Source organism: Euprymna scolopes, chromosome 13, assembly GCF_053919585.1.
Source record: "Euprymna scolopes isolate OS-2025 chromosome 13, ASM5391958v1, whole genome shotgun sequence".
Taxonomy (NCBI): Eukaryota; Metazoa; Mollusca; class Cephalopoda; order Sepiida; family Sepiolidae; genus Euprymna; species Euprymna scolopes.
Window position 1 is genome coordinate 91,114,539 of NC_136494.1, and position 15,000 is coordinate 91,129,538.

At 32.7% G+C, this 15,000-nt stretch overlaps 1 protein-coding gene across 8 annotated transcripts in view; it reads left to right on the plus strand.

Moving 5' to 3' along the window:
• LOC145292083 (dorsal-ventral patterning tolloid-like protein 1) overlaps window positions 1–15,000 on the plus strand; it is a 2,157,643-nt gene that overhangs the window by 1,428,945 nt on the left and 713,698 nt on the right. For all 8 annotated transcript variants that reach the window (XM_080138158.1, XM_080138152.1, XM_080138155.1 and 5 more), the window contains one exon: window positions 9,788–9,826. In XM_080138158.1, the coding sequence (XP_079994284.1) occupies window positions 9,788–9,826 (39 nt within the window). The remainder of the gene's footprint in view (window positions 1–9,787; window positions 9,827–15,000) is intronic.

Sequence of the window (15,000 nt, forward strand, 5' to 3'; positions counted from 1 at the left end):
GCACATTAAGGCCTGAGGGGAGCTGAATTGGTGACTAAAATGGGTAGCATTCTAAAATAATACCTTATGCGTGGGAGGGAAAGGGGATATATAAAAATAAGATGAATGCCTTGGCAGTAATAAAGGGAGATAAATCAAAAGAGATAATATGGGTGACGGGTGGGTGTAAGAAGGAGAGGGCAAAAAATAAAAATAAAGATAAGTAAATGAAATCTCTCTCTCTCTCTCTCTCTCTCTCTCTCTCTCTCTCTATATATATATATATATATATATATATATATATATATATATATATATATAAGTAGTAGCGTTCGTGTATGTGCGTCTGTGTGTACAACTCTCCTACAGCCCAAACCATTGGACCGATTATGATCAAACCTGGAAGGATGATAGTCTATCACCTAGTGATGGTACATACCATTTTTTAAGGTTACAAAGATCAAGGTCATAGCTTATGTCTCCTACAGCCCAGAGCATCGGACCGATCATGACCATAATGATGGTCTCCCCACCTCGGTATGGTGCACAGCATTTTTTAAGGTTAAGGTCAAAGGTCAAGGTCATAGCTATGTATATATTCTCTCCTACAGACCACAACATTGGACCGAATATGACCAATCCTGGCATGATGATAGGCTACGACCTAGGGATGGTGCACACTATTTTTCAAGGTCAAGGTGAAATGTTAAGGTCGGCACTTTGCTAGTACATACATAAAAATACATAAAAAATGACATTAAAAAATCGATAACAATTTATATAGTTATGCTGTACCCTACATTTGAACTTCTTATACCCTGATAAGGCTCCAGTTAAATAATTCTTCGATATTCTTTAGCACCCTCTTTATATATATATATATATATATATATATATATATATATATATATATATATATATTGGACAGAGAGAGAAAGTAAATTATGAAAATATATTATGGCAATTAAACTATACAGTGGTGTCCACGATTCATCTCAGTAGAAAATCGTCAACCTAAAATACATTTTAACCTGATGATTTCTTATGGGGATGAAACATGGAATCTCTGTATAGCCTGATTCCCATAAATATATTTTCATAATTTACTACCTAGTTTTACTGACGTATTGGGCACCATTGAAGTAAATACTGAAAATTGATTATAAAATATTATAACACACACACACACACACACATATATATATATATATATATATATATATATATATATATATATATATATATATATATATATATATATATATATATATATATAATGTTTAGAGGTACAGAATTTGTATATGGTTTTAAATAAAATACTAGGCGGAAGTTTCTCGAGAGCTCTTTCGGCTATCATCTCTTCAGGAGTAAATCGATAGCAATCTAAATAATATTGTAACGAAAATAAAGAGTTCTATTGGGGAACTTATTTAATGTGCCAACGTACGGGGACATTAATTAAATTTATTTACGTTTAAAAACGATTAAAAATGTTGGCACAACGAGGGAGAAAAAAAAAAAAAAAAAAAAAAAAGCGGGAGAAAAAATTCAAAGTTCCCCAAAGAGAAACAATGCGTTTGATGTTTCTTTTTGCCGGCACAAAGAAGGTTGACGCACCGCGATAGAGACGGCCTCCAAAATCTTTAAATGGTTTTTGGAGTCCGCTCTATGTAGCACCTCGAACCAATCTATTTTATATCTATCTATATAATTTCATGTGGATATATTCCAAAACCAAAAGATGTAGTTTTGATTTATTGTTTTATTGATTTACTTTTGATGCTCTAGGCTTACACAGGTTTTGTTGAATAGAAGAGTACCACTAAACAACTCCTCAGAGACAAACGTGTGTTTCTAAAAAAAAAAAAACGGTTAAAAAGTTTATTATATGAAATGAAAAAGATTTGGAGAAGAAAAAAAAAGGTAAAAGGAACTGGAGATATGTGAATGTGATATATTAAATTTAAAAAACGGTTACTTATAATAGTGTTTATAGTCATCTTTCCCCCTACAAAACTATAATTGAATTCAAAACACAGATGGAAAATGTCATATGTCGCCATATTGGATTTAAAATGGATAGGTATTAAATGTAACGTTAAATTTCTTTAAAATAATGAAATAAAAAAATGGAAAGGAACTGAAACATGTGCATGCAAGTATTATGTTTTTCTAAACAATTCACTTCTTGTAAGTAAAACACAATACTCGAGCTAAGATCGAAACCAAAACCTAAAGACAGTGAATCAATTATGATGACCATTAGACTAGCTTGCCACAGCTATAAAGTGTTTTCAAACCTCATGAAAAAGTTGATAAAAGATAAAAATCTGATGATCCTCATGTACCAATTTTTCAATTTTGACCACTTAGCAGCCCTTATTTCCGGATGAAAACGGATTGAGAAGGTTTCCACATGTCTGAATACCCTGTATACCAAATTTCAAGTCTGTAGATAAAAATTCCTTGAGTATATACGTTGAGAAGTATCCTCACACACACATTATCATTTTTATAGATGTGTGTGTGTGTGTGTGTGTGTTAATCTCATAACTTTTAGATTGATACCATATTTAGTATCCTTTCTTTATTTTTATCCTTTGTTTTGTAACATAAACATTGTAAATTATTGAAAATGTCAATATTATTGGAGTTTTCAAACTAGAGAAGAATGGACACTTTCTTTTATTACATTATCAAATGTCATAATATTTTTATGATTATGCTTAGATGGCATCACACCAATAATTAAAAGAACTTTCTTGCCAATGATACAAACATTGTACAGAAAAATAATACATAAATACATTCACTCCTCTGAAGTGTTCACTTCAGATAAGTCATATTAATTATAATAACTCCTGCTACTTCTTAAATATAAAATACCACCTTTGGAATTGTTAATAAAATTCACAATTTTCTTTCTTTTGTAATTGAACTATATTTAGTAGAAATAAACTTCTTATCCACCGAGATTTAGCTATAAATGTCCAACAGTCTTTGTTTTATCTCTATTCAATGATCATCTCATTTGTAAGAAATGTGATTTTCAATGGGCTTTCCACTCACCGGATTTTAATATCTGCAAAGTTTTATCACTTGGATTATCTAAAAGATAATTTCTATTAAAGGAAATCCCCAGAATCTTCTTGAATTGAAAATGTCCATCACAATCCAAATCATAGCAGGCCCACCCACGTATGCTTGTCATTCCGATAATCTGTGAAGCAGCGATAAAGGGTAAGGGTCATTTTCATGAAGCAAATGTTTAAGTCAGTAAAAAAAATAAAAGAATTTTATCTTGTGTTTTGGGTTTCTTTAATATTTAATGTGGCTCACTAAGATTGTATTTAATTGATTAAAACCATTTTGATGTCCAACTTGTTTTGTTATAAATAGCACTTCGAAATAAAAGATTTGGAATGTGACCAAATACTTTTGACTGTTAGCATTTATATATATATATATATATATATATATATATATATATATATATATTCGAGATACCTTCAATAAGTTCTCAGACGTTTTTATACAGGCATTTAAGATTGTCGTAAATTCTTGAAAATTCAATATGTTATTGCTATACATCTTATAAGACGACGAATTTTTATATGTTCAGGATCAAAGGAACAACTACAGCAGGAATTGGAATACATCCTACTAAAGCCTGATTGTTACAGCTGTCGAATTTAAAACATGCAATCTGGGCATAAGGACACTTTCGAAGAACGATATGCAATAAAATTCTGCATTAAACTTGGAAAAATGCTATAGAAACGTATGAATTGCTTCAGACTGCTTTTGGACTATCTTTCATGAATCCAGTATCAGTTTTTGAGTAGGATAAGAGATTCAAGAAAGGTAGAGAGTCTATGACGGATAATAAGAGGTGTAGGAGAAGTAAGGAAGTCAGAACACCAGACTTGATTGGCCAAATAAAGAATTCCATAGATAAGAACAGTCGTGTGTCTATAGAGATAAGAAGTGCACAGTTTGATGTCAGTGTGGGAACTGTACACACAATTATTCACAAGGAACTGGAGATGCGGTAGATTTGCCCGAATCCACAACTCCATTCGTGTTGCAGACTATTTGACCAAAATGGGCATGAAGGCAGTTCCTCATCCTCCCTATAGTCCAAACCTTGCTCCCTGTGACTTTTGGTTATTCCCTAAGCTCCAAGAAAACTTTAGAGACTTTTGTTAGGAAACAATTGAGGAGATGAAAGCGGCTGTGATGAGGGTCATTGACACGCTCATACAAGAGGACTCCCATGGTGCCTTCCAGAAGCTGTTGAAACGATACAACAAGTGCATTACAGAGTACATCAAAGGGGACTAGAATTTCATGTGTGAACTATCAATAAAAGTGCCTATACGAAAACAGTCAGGAAATTATTGAATGCACCTTTTATATATATATATATATATATATATATATATATATATATATAAGTGAAAATGTCTGTCATCTGTATGTGTACCTTTCCCTACCTAATAACTCTGTCAATTTTCAGTCTAGACACTCGAGATTTGACATAAGGGTATTGAGATTTGGGAAAATCTTCTTCTTTTTTGTTGCATTGGGGTTCAAAGTTCAACGAATTAACCTTTGAGAACTCTAGCAAACTCCTCCGCCAATTTTGGGCCTAAACACTTGAAATTTTAAATGTATGTTACTTCGACATGGATCAAACTTTTTAATTTGATTTGAGCTCCCAAAAATAAATGTTAATGAATCAAAATTGGGGTCAAAGTTAAACAAAAAAATTGACCTCTGCGTACTCTTTGCGTTCTCTATCAAATTATTCAGCCAATTTCTGGTCTAAACATTTGAAATTTTGCATAAAGGGTATTTAGAGATAGGACAGGCTTTTTAATTGTATTGGGTCGGAAATTTGAGCTGCCAAGGGGTCAAAGTTCAAAATATTTGACTTTTGCGGTGTCAAGCAAACTACTCAGCCAATTTTGGGTCTAAACATTTAAAATTTATACATAATAGGTATTCAGACATGCAGCAAGCCTTTTAATCAATTTGGGGGCGAAAATTTGGCTGCACAAAAGGTCAAAGTTGAAAGAGTTGACCATTGATGATTCTACCAAATTTCTCCGCCAATTTTGGGTCTAAAGACTTGAAATTTTAGATGTAGGTATATTGGACATGGGTAAAACTTTTTATTTTGATATAAGACCAAAATAATAAATGTTAAGGGGTCAAAATTGGGGTCAAAGTTTTAAAAAATTACTTCTGCAGTCTCTATGATATTACTCAGACAATTTTTCGTCTAAACATTTAAAATCTTACATAAAGTGTATTCACACGTAGGCCAAATTATGAAGAGTACATATGGCCTGAGCAAAGCCGGGCTGAACTGCTAGTATATATATATATACATACATATATATATATATATATATATATATATATATACGATAAATCTATTTTATGAAATCGGAATTCTAATTTGTAAGGAGGTATGAGATAATACGCTTTTAGCGATCAGTTAATCCCGGAAACTGCAGTAAAGATAAGACTTTTTCAAATAGTATTGTTATATATATATATATATATATATATATATATATATATATATATATATATATATATATATATATATATGTCCATTCATTCATCCATCCATCCAGCGTGGCCGTAGCCGAGATTGAACTCACTTCACGAGTTTGTAGTGTAATTCAAATCTTGTTGGTAGCTGAATACTTGATGCTTCGCCAGGGCTATCAAGGGTAGTTTTTATCGTGAAGCCATCACTAGTATTGGTGCCTATCATGGCTTAAAAGAGTCCCATTTATCCTCGAGAGAAGGATAGACTGCACCAGTTTCTCAACCTGGTATTTTACCTTGCCGTGCATACAGCGCCTAGCCTTTCCAAATGGTCACCCATCTGGTACTGACTAGGCTCAACGTTGCTTAACTTTGGTGATCTGGCGAGAACCAGTGTGCCAACGTGATTGTACCGTAGATAATATATGTATATATATATATATGCCCTATTATACAAAAGGAACTTTGTGTGTGTGTGACTTTGTTCCCTATAGACTCTGCAACGGCTGGGACAATTTTTATAAAATTTCACACAAATGTACATCCTGTAGTGTTCTTAAATAGGTTTTGTATAGAATGTCTTCGCTAAGTATCGATACTCAAAAACGAATCCGATGAAAGAAGGAACAGGCGATTTTGACAAAAGTTAGCATCTTATACAACCTAACATCACAAGGGCGTTTGAAAAGTTTTATCACCACACAAGCAGAAAGACCAGGCATATCAAATCAACAATAGTTTTTTTTTATGTGACAGGGGCGCGTTCGAATTGAATGTTTCTGTTTAGAAGATAATTGGACCATGATATTTAACTTTTTCATTTTAAACTTTAATTCAAGCCGCTATATATAAAAATAATTTTATAACATCAACAGTATGTTCTCTACAATGAGGGGAGGCATGCGAAGCTTCTTCCTGGTGTACCGGGGTGGTTCCCAAACTAACGCAGGCAATCAATCCATTTGATTGAAAAACAATATAATATCAGAGTGTGAAGTATTCGTTAATCCTTATTCAATCCCGGGCAACGTAAGGTCTCCCTGCTAGTATATATATATATATATATATATATATATATATAAAGTGAGAATACATGCGAGGGTAATTCTCAATCTATATACTGAAGACTTTTTTTACTACAGATTTGAAATTTTGTACATATGGTATTCAGACATGTGAAAAACTTTTTAGTTGATTTTCATCTGGAAAAATATGCTGGTAAGGGATCAAAATTGAAAAAGTGGTACATGAGCGTTATCGGATTTTTATCTGTTTGTCAATTGTTTCACGAATGTGCATGCGCGAATCATTCACATGACAGCTTCCTTATGTTTAGAATAAGTAGGTTTGAAAACACTTTTTAAAGATCCTGGCGAGCTAACCAAATGGTTATCGTACTTGAATCACTGTCTTTAGGTGTTGGTTTCTATTTCAGCTTGGGTATTATTTTTTTTACTTACAAGAAGTGAACTGTGTATAAAACACATAATACTCGCATGCGCATGTCTCAATTTCTTTTTGCTTTTGTCTTTTTTTTGCTTTTTTTTTACTTCATTTCTTTTTAAAATAATTGAACATTACATTTAGTACCGGGCAACACCGAGTACGTTTGCTCGTTAACTATGTAAATATATCGTGAATGAGAGAATTAAACACAACAAAATATCAGTCAAAAATGTAAACCCTCAACAGGATTCGAACATGTGCAGTAATCTGACTGTTGTTTAACTGCATGTCACATAAAGTTATAAATATCCACTAAAACGATGTTAAGCTACAAACATGAATTTCAACTTTGGTGTGCAGCTGATCGTCATGATCAACTGATGTAATATACCTGGCCACAACGTGTTCGAATCCTATTAGAGGTTTGCATTCTTCGTGTTGTGTTTGTATCTCTACATTGCGTTCATTATTTATTATTCTTATCACGAGGATAGAGTTAGATTTAAGGTCGGTATATAATGCTGGGAAAATTCAACTTCCCAAAAGTGACACGCAGAATTTGGACATAAAAATTGTCTCAACCTAAAAGGAATTCTTCTCCATTCAGCGAGGATAAAACAGATACTGCATTTTTATTCTAAACCAAAGGAGTATATATATATATATATATATATATATATATATATATATATAAGAGCAAATAATTAATAAAACATGTTAAAAAGAACACTTTGCAAAAGAGTTAAAAACATATTTAATCTGAAAAGGAAAAACTTCATAAGTGGATAGTCCTTAATCCGCGGAGTTTCGAAGAAATACTTTCCTTCTCATCATTTTATTTTATATATATATATATATATATATATATATATATATATGAGAGAGAGAGATACTCTAAGGACTTTTCTTAGAAAAAAACAAAACGTTTCTACGTTTCTGTGTAGCTTATGTGCTATAATATATATTTTATATTGTTTATATATATATATATATATATATATATATATATATATATATATATATATATATATATATATAGTATGTGATATTATATTATCATTAAAATATATATATTATATATATGGATTTTATGTTCCTGGATATTACTGGAGGGAGTGTTCATATAATAGCTTGGATTTTGTTTAAATATTTTGCAGATTTTCTTCAGAAATTTGTGAGAATTTTTTTTTTGCTCTGAAACTAACAATAAATTATACTTTGATATATCATCTTATTTATAGTTCTATACCAAATAAAGAATTTGTTAAGTAACTTTGCTAAAAGTTTTACTATTGAACTTCGTTTTGCTTAGAAGTTGATTTTCTTCATGATCGATCTGAATTAAATCATTGTTTTTCATATTCTTACATAATGTATATATTTAAGCGATGAGAAACGTTATTTTGTATCGGATTTTGGTTTTGTTGAAAAATACATTGATTTACGACTGCCCTGGAATTAAATAGCACTGAGTATGACTATTAATCAATCTTTATATATTTGAAAGTTTAGTGGTGTTTGAGCAACATTTCTGGGGAGCTATCAGATAAAATGTTGTTTTGTTTTTCAATCTCCAAAACACTCTTTTTCGGTAAACAGCTGATAATCCCTGCAATATTATCAAGATTACCGTAAATTCTTGAAAGCAAACTGATTGCAAGATCAAATGACTTACAAGCAAAATGTTAAATATGTAAGCTGTGTGTATCGAGAAATCATGCTGACAAAAACAAAAACAACATAATTATGAAATGCACCAAAAGGTCATTTGATTAAAAAATATAACCTGTCTCCAGGCACCTGCATTCGAAGGAACAACAAACTTGATCAATTGTCAAAAAAGATAAGTTATAAGTATGATATCTGAAAGGTCATTTTCGGCAAAATGTTACACAAGTGAGATAAAGTTGCGCCAAAGTCAGGTCAATTCAGTGAAACGACAACGGCTGAATCTAAACCCTTGAAGTGTGACTATATTGACCATGTCATCTCAAGAAGGTATTTCAAGTGGTCACAAATGGTTATATAATAACAAATGAAAAAGATTTCGTTCTTGGTTAACAATTCCGACCCAACAAGAATCCAAAAGAATCAATCCATCAAATTTTCACACAACCTACTATCCATCACCGTCACCGATAATGAAGATATATTTTCATATAATTATTCTTTAAAACACAACAGAAATATAACTGAAGGATTTTTCCAACCAAGGACTTGGAACTAAGTTTTTTACTATAGTTTTAAAGGTTGTGAAACTTCCAAGACTTTATATATAATAGACCATGAATTGATTTATATTTCAATTATTCTGTTAATTTTTGTTAGTTTTCTCATTAGTTTCTTGTCTGTGTTAGTTCATTAGTAAAATTTAATTGATACTGATTGCACATGAGCTTTTTAGAGTTACTTCCCCTTCTCTTTAATTTATTTCAGCGTACTTTTTGACCTATTCATTTAAGCACACAGCTTCACTTTGTTTCACAGCGTGCAAAGACAAATGCACTTGTCTTTTCCGATAATAAAAGACACACAAATTAGAAAATCTACAAAAGTTGCTAAAAACACTTTTTCAAATATAACATTTTTACAAACTCAGAAAACGCTAATTATTATTCATTCATTCATTTTGTTTTTTGCTGAATTATATTCAGTTTTGTGGTTTGCCAATATTCATTTCTTTTATTTTTTCGATTACAAATGATTTGAATTGCTAAACTATATTTTTGAGAATATTAAATGAAAAGTTTAATTTCATGATTCACAAATTAATTCCATTTTGTTTCTTTTGTTTTAGGTTTCATTCCAAAAGACGCCACACATATCTTGGGAACAGGTCAGTGAACAAATCTTTGTTATTTCCATATCGTTTCATTTTTCAAGCAAGACTTTCTTTGAACTCTTCTCAAACAACGCAAAGAAAGTGCAGTTATTCTGCAATGCAAAATTCACAATTTTTGTTTTTCCAACCGACCGAGTCTTGAGAAAACTGATGCTCTAACAAATGCTTCCCTGTTTGCAGACCTTGAATGAACTTTGAAACTAAGAAGATGGGTCGAGTTGAAATGACTTGAAACCTAGATTCAAGCTCAAACGTTCATCGTTTTAGAAACGCCACTATAAAGGATGACGGCGGTTCTTTACAAAACAAACATCTAATACGCCCAATAGTAGTCATTTATACTCACTTGTCTCTAACTTTTAAAAGAAACTTTTACAAACACAGCAGTTATTAAACCTAAACTTGACAGGTTAAAAAATCTAAACAAAGTCATCATCATCATCATCATCATCATCATCATCATCATCATCATCATGTTTTGCTATTTAAGGTGCTGCAAGTCTCCGAAACTCCAGAATAGATAACATCAAACAATGTGACACGTTTGCTCTCCATTCAGTTCAATCAAAAAGGTTGATAGCAGTCATGCTGCATCTAGTTCAATCACGTCTTACTCACCTAAGCCAGGTTTCCTTGGTCTATCATGCACTATAATGCCTAAGGTATCAAGCAAGCTAGTAAGATCCAGTTTTAGCAATGTATAAATATTTGCATAAAATAATTTCCCTCTATAATAGAGACAACATTTAAATGGTTATTAATATAAATGCACTCACAGACGCATGTGTATTTGTCTAAATTGCCATTGTCAAAACAAGAAGAAGCAAGAGACATCACCCTAAACTCTTCCCCAAGGGATGCAACTGTTGTATTTCAATACAAAGTAAATTAGTTAACAGACTCTGCTTCTCCGTATGTGGCAAGCAAGTACATGCAATCAAGATGAAAGCATTGCTTATGCACAGTTGCAAGTACCATTCCTTTCTTTGTTTTTGGCCAAACTTTTCTCTTCTTGAGCCACTGAACCTTCACTGCTCTTGATGTTGAACATAAAGCTGCAATCATAACACATAGTTACAGGCAACTAGGAGGACTTTATTTAAGATCAAACAATCCTGAGGAGTAACTTGATGCACTCAACAGAAGCAGCAGTAGCATAATGACTAGCTGAATCCAGAGCTAAAGTAAAACTCTTATATCTATATATCTATAAAAGTGAGAATGTGTGTGTGTGTGAGGACAATTCTCAACCTATATACTTAAGGAATCTTTGCTCTACAGACTTGAAATTTGATATATAGGTTATTCAGATATGTGGAAAACCTTTTAATTGGTTTTCATCCGGAAAAATTGGCTCGTGGGGGGATCATCATGAACTTTTCTATGATTGCACATGCATGAATCGTTCACATGACAGATTCCTTATATTTGGAATAAGTAGGTTTGAAAACACTTTTTAAAGATCGTGTCAAGCTGGCTTAATGGTTATCGTACTTGACTCACTGTCTTTAGGTGTTGTTTATTTTTTTTACTTACAAGAAGTTAACTGTTTAGAAAAAATATAATGCTTGCATGCATATTTCTCAGTTTCTGTATGAATTAAAATATAATATTTATGCGTATTTTACGACCGGGCAACACCGGACGGCCTGCTAGTATTTAATGCAACTCTAAATTTGATGTAGAGCAATTCTTTCTTGTGTTAAAATTTTTGTATTTTATTTAAAAATACTTTTTTAATGTGAATTCGATTTTAGGTAGACGCATCCACTCACTGGTAATGATTACAAAAATGAATAATGCTTTTGCATGATGTAGCTTTTACAATGAAGCAAATGTTGCACAATTACCAACAGCACTTTTGACTCTGCAAGTGGAAAGCATAATTCAAAGGAAATCGAAAGCAATGCTGGAATAAGCAGAGAAACATTTGTGTTATTTTTGTAGTTTTTCTTCCGGTAGATAAAATGCTCTACTAGGGGTTAGACTTTAGTCCACTAAACCGGCAACAGATAATTCTAGTCAGCAAGAAGGATTTCATGCAGATTAAAAGATCTTGAGGCACGATCTCTGTGGGCTCTTTGTACAGAAGTTCAATTCACTTAACAATAAAAAAAACAACAACAAAAAAAGACAATAACATCACAATTCATCAACATCATCAAAAAAGGGTTTATCACTCAATGCGTAACTCCTCCCTTTACTTTAACCATCTAACTCTGTCCCGAGCGATTCGCTGCCATGTGGGACCCATGTGCTTTATCAGGTCGTCTCTTCACCTTGTTGTTGGTCTTCCCTTTTGTCTCTTATGTTCACGAGGTGTCCATTCCGTTGTCCTAATGGACCATCTGTTGTCATGCTGTCTGGCTACGTGCCCTGCCCATCTGTGTTTTTGGATGTTTTGATGACAGCGTTGATGTCAATAACTCTTGTTTGTTGGTGGATCCAGATGGTTGTCTTTCTATTTTATAGAGTGATGCCTAACATTATCCTCTCCATATTCCTTTGTATGCTACTGCCAAGATTTCACTTTGGCGAGTTGTCAGGGCCCATGTTTCACTACCGTAGATCATCACAGCTAGTACATATTCATTGAAGATCTTCTCTTTGATTGCCCTATTTGCTTTTCGGCTTCTCCTGATATTCTCCACTTTCCCGAAAGCTGGCCATTCCAACACAAGAGGATCCAAACACTTACATCACAATTAACGAAATTCAAATCTGTAATAAAATTGAAACTCTTATTATTACTATTTGTACAAGACGAGTTAATGTTTGGTATTACATTTGAATTGAAAACATGATGGAGGTAAATGCTGTAACAAGAAAAGAAACTATTGTGTGTGGGGAATACAAAAATCAATACGGAAACAACCCCATATATTTATGTTCGGTATTATAATATTGATTGGCTTACAGGTTTACAGAATTATGATCCGCGCACTTGTAGCCTATGGCATTTGGGTAAACATTAGCTTACCAGATAACCTCAACTTTGTTTAACGGACCCGAGGAAGCGAAAGTAGGAGTTATCTGTGTTATCCGATATAGTTCTTGATTCGAGAAATCAAATAAGTAAAGCCTAAAACCATTACAGTGAGTCTGAATCTTGAACACAACATTCACTCACACACACACACACACACACACACACACACACACACACACACACACACACACACACACACATATATATGCTTTGTGTTACTAAGCATAATCTATAATAATATATGAACCGCGCATCTGTCTGTCTATACACGTTTAAAGTTATTTAAATCTGAGAAAAGCTTTTTCTTTCAGAATTTTTTATTACTGCGCTAACTCCAGAAAAGTAAAAGTTTTCTTAGCCAATAATCTACATGTACTTATATATAAAGTTGGGCATGTATATATATTTCTTTGCATGGGATAAACTCCTAAATAAACACTTATAATGAGTTTTGGAATATATATTTTGAGTAACATGTGAGGTTTAGTGTGTGTACTCTTAAATTTTTTACCGCTTTATTCGTCACTGGAGAAAAAAAAACTCATTATCTTCGTTAAAAAGTCCGTTTATTGATTATATGAGCAAACAATTGTTTCGGCTCGTACTAATATATATATATATATATATATATATATATATATATATATACTAGCAAAAGTACCCATCGTTGACTGGGTTCAAAAACAGCCTACAGAAAATGGACTCTGAGTTATGAAAGTATGATAGGTTATGAAAAGGAAGGGTTGTAAATTTGGGTTGAATTCGGGGGTGTCAAAACACAAGGAAAAAATATGATGAAAGTAAAAATGAAATAGATAAACCCCATAATTTATTATACCATACCTGTTCACACTGAAACACTTATTACAATATTCTGTGGATCTATATTAAAAAACCTTGTTAAACTTTATGACATATTTCCATTCTATGGAGGTCAGGTGCGAACGAACACCCCATAATTTTATTATACCATATTTCTTCAAACTGAAACATAATTATCAAAGTATAATTACGCAGATAGATATGAAAACTCTTTATGTTATTTCCATTCTATGGAGGCCAGGCGTGAACGCATACCCCACAATTTTATTATACCATCCCTATGTTAGTTAAAACATACTTATCAAAGTATCCTTATGTACATCAATATCAAAAACACTTGTAAACGTTTTTTTTTTTAATTTTAATTTTTTTTATTTCCATACTTTGTGGACCAGGTGCGAACGCAGACCCCACAATTTTTATGAACCACCGTTCTGCCAGGTCAAACATACCCATCCCTGTATCTCGATACATCTTCTATCATTATATGCAATCAGTTTTTTAAAAGAGTCAACCATAAAGGAGCCTATTCGTGACCACACACACACACACACACACACACACACACACACACACATTCAGCTTTATATTATAGATATAGTGGCACCAATAAGAAAGTCTGCACTTGTCATTTTTCAAAAACTGTAAATTTAAGCTTAATTGAATGTAACTGTTTAAACAGCCATACATCATTTGATTCGCTTTTTATTCCTTTATAATTTTACCTGTTCATATTTGACTTTAAATTGAAGTTTCGTTGTGTTCACCTCAATTTAAAAAATTAGCTTCAAATCGAGAAGGCAAAAGAAACTCTGCAGCAACAAATGAGCTTAAAACCAACTTAAAATATCCACCTTTTAGGCAACAAGCATCTCTAATCGGAATTGTTGTTGCAGGTTATACAACGTAACGTTTAGTCCGTATGCCTCGACTTTCTCTTAGTGATTATCAGCTCATTAATCTCCACCTTTCTGGTTTATCAAATCGAGAAATCGGCCGCAGATTGAAATATGATAAGAAAACAGTATGAATGATTGTGCAAAAGCACCAAAACACCGGCAATGTTCGTGATGCTCCTAAATCTTGTCGTCCTAGAGTTACTTTTTATATCGAAGACAATGCTATCAAGATCTGCATCCTACGAAACAGATTTGAAACGGCTCCCCAAATCCAACAACAGCGTAAACTTGTTTAAAATGCCCTCTTTCTACAGTTAAGAACAGATTGAAAGAATTTAATTTGCGAGGTTGTGTTGCAAGAAGCAAGCCAATGTTTTCTGTAAAGAACAGAAAGCATCTTCTGGACTCATCAGATACAGTGAGGATCATAGCTCTTTGTATTGGTCGAAAGTGATTTT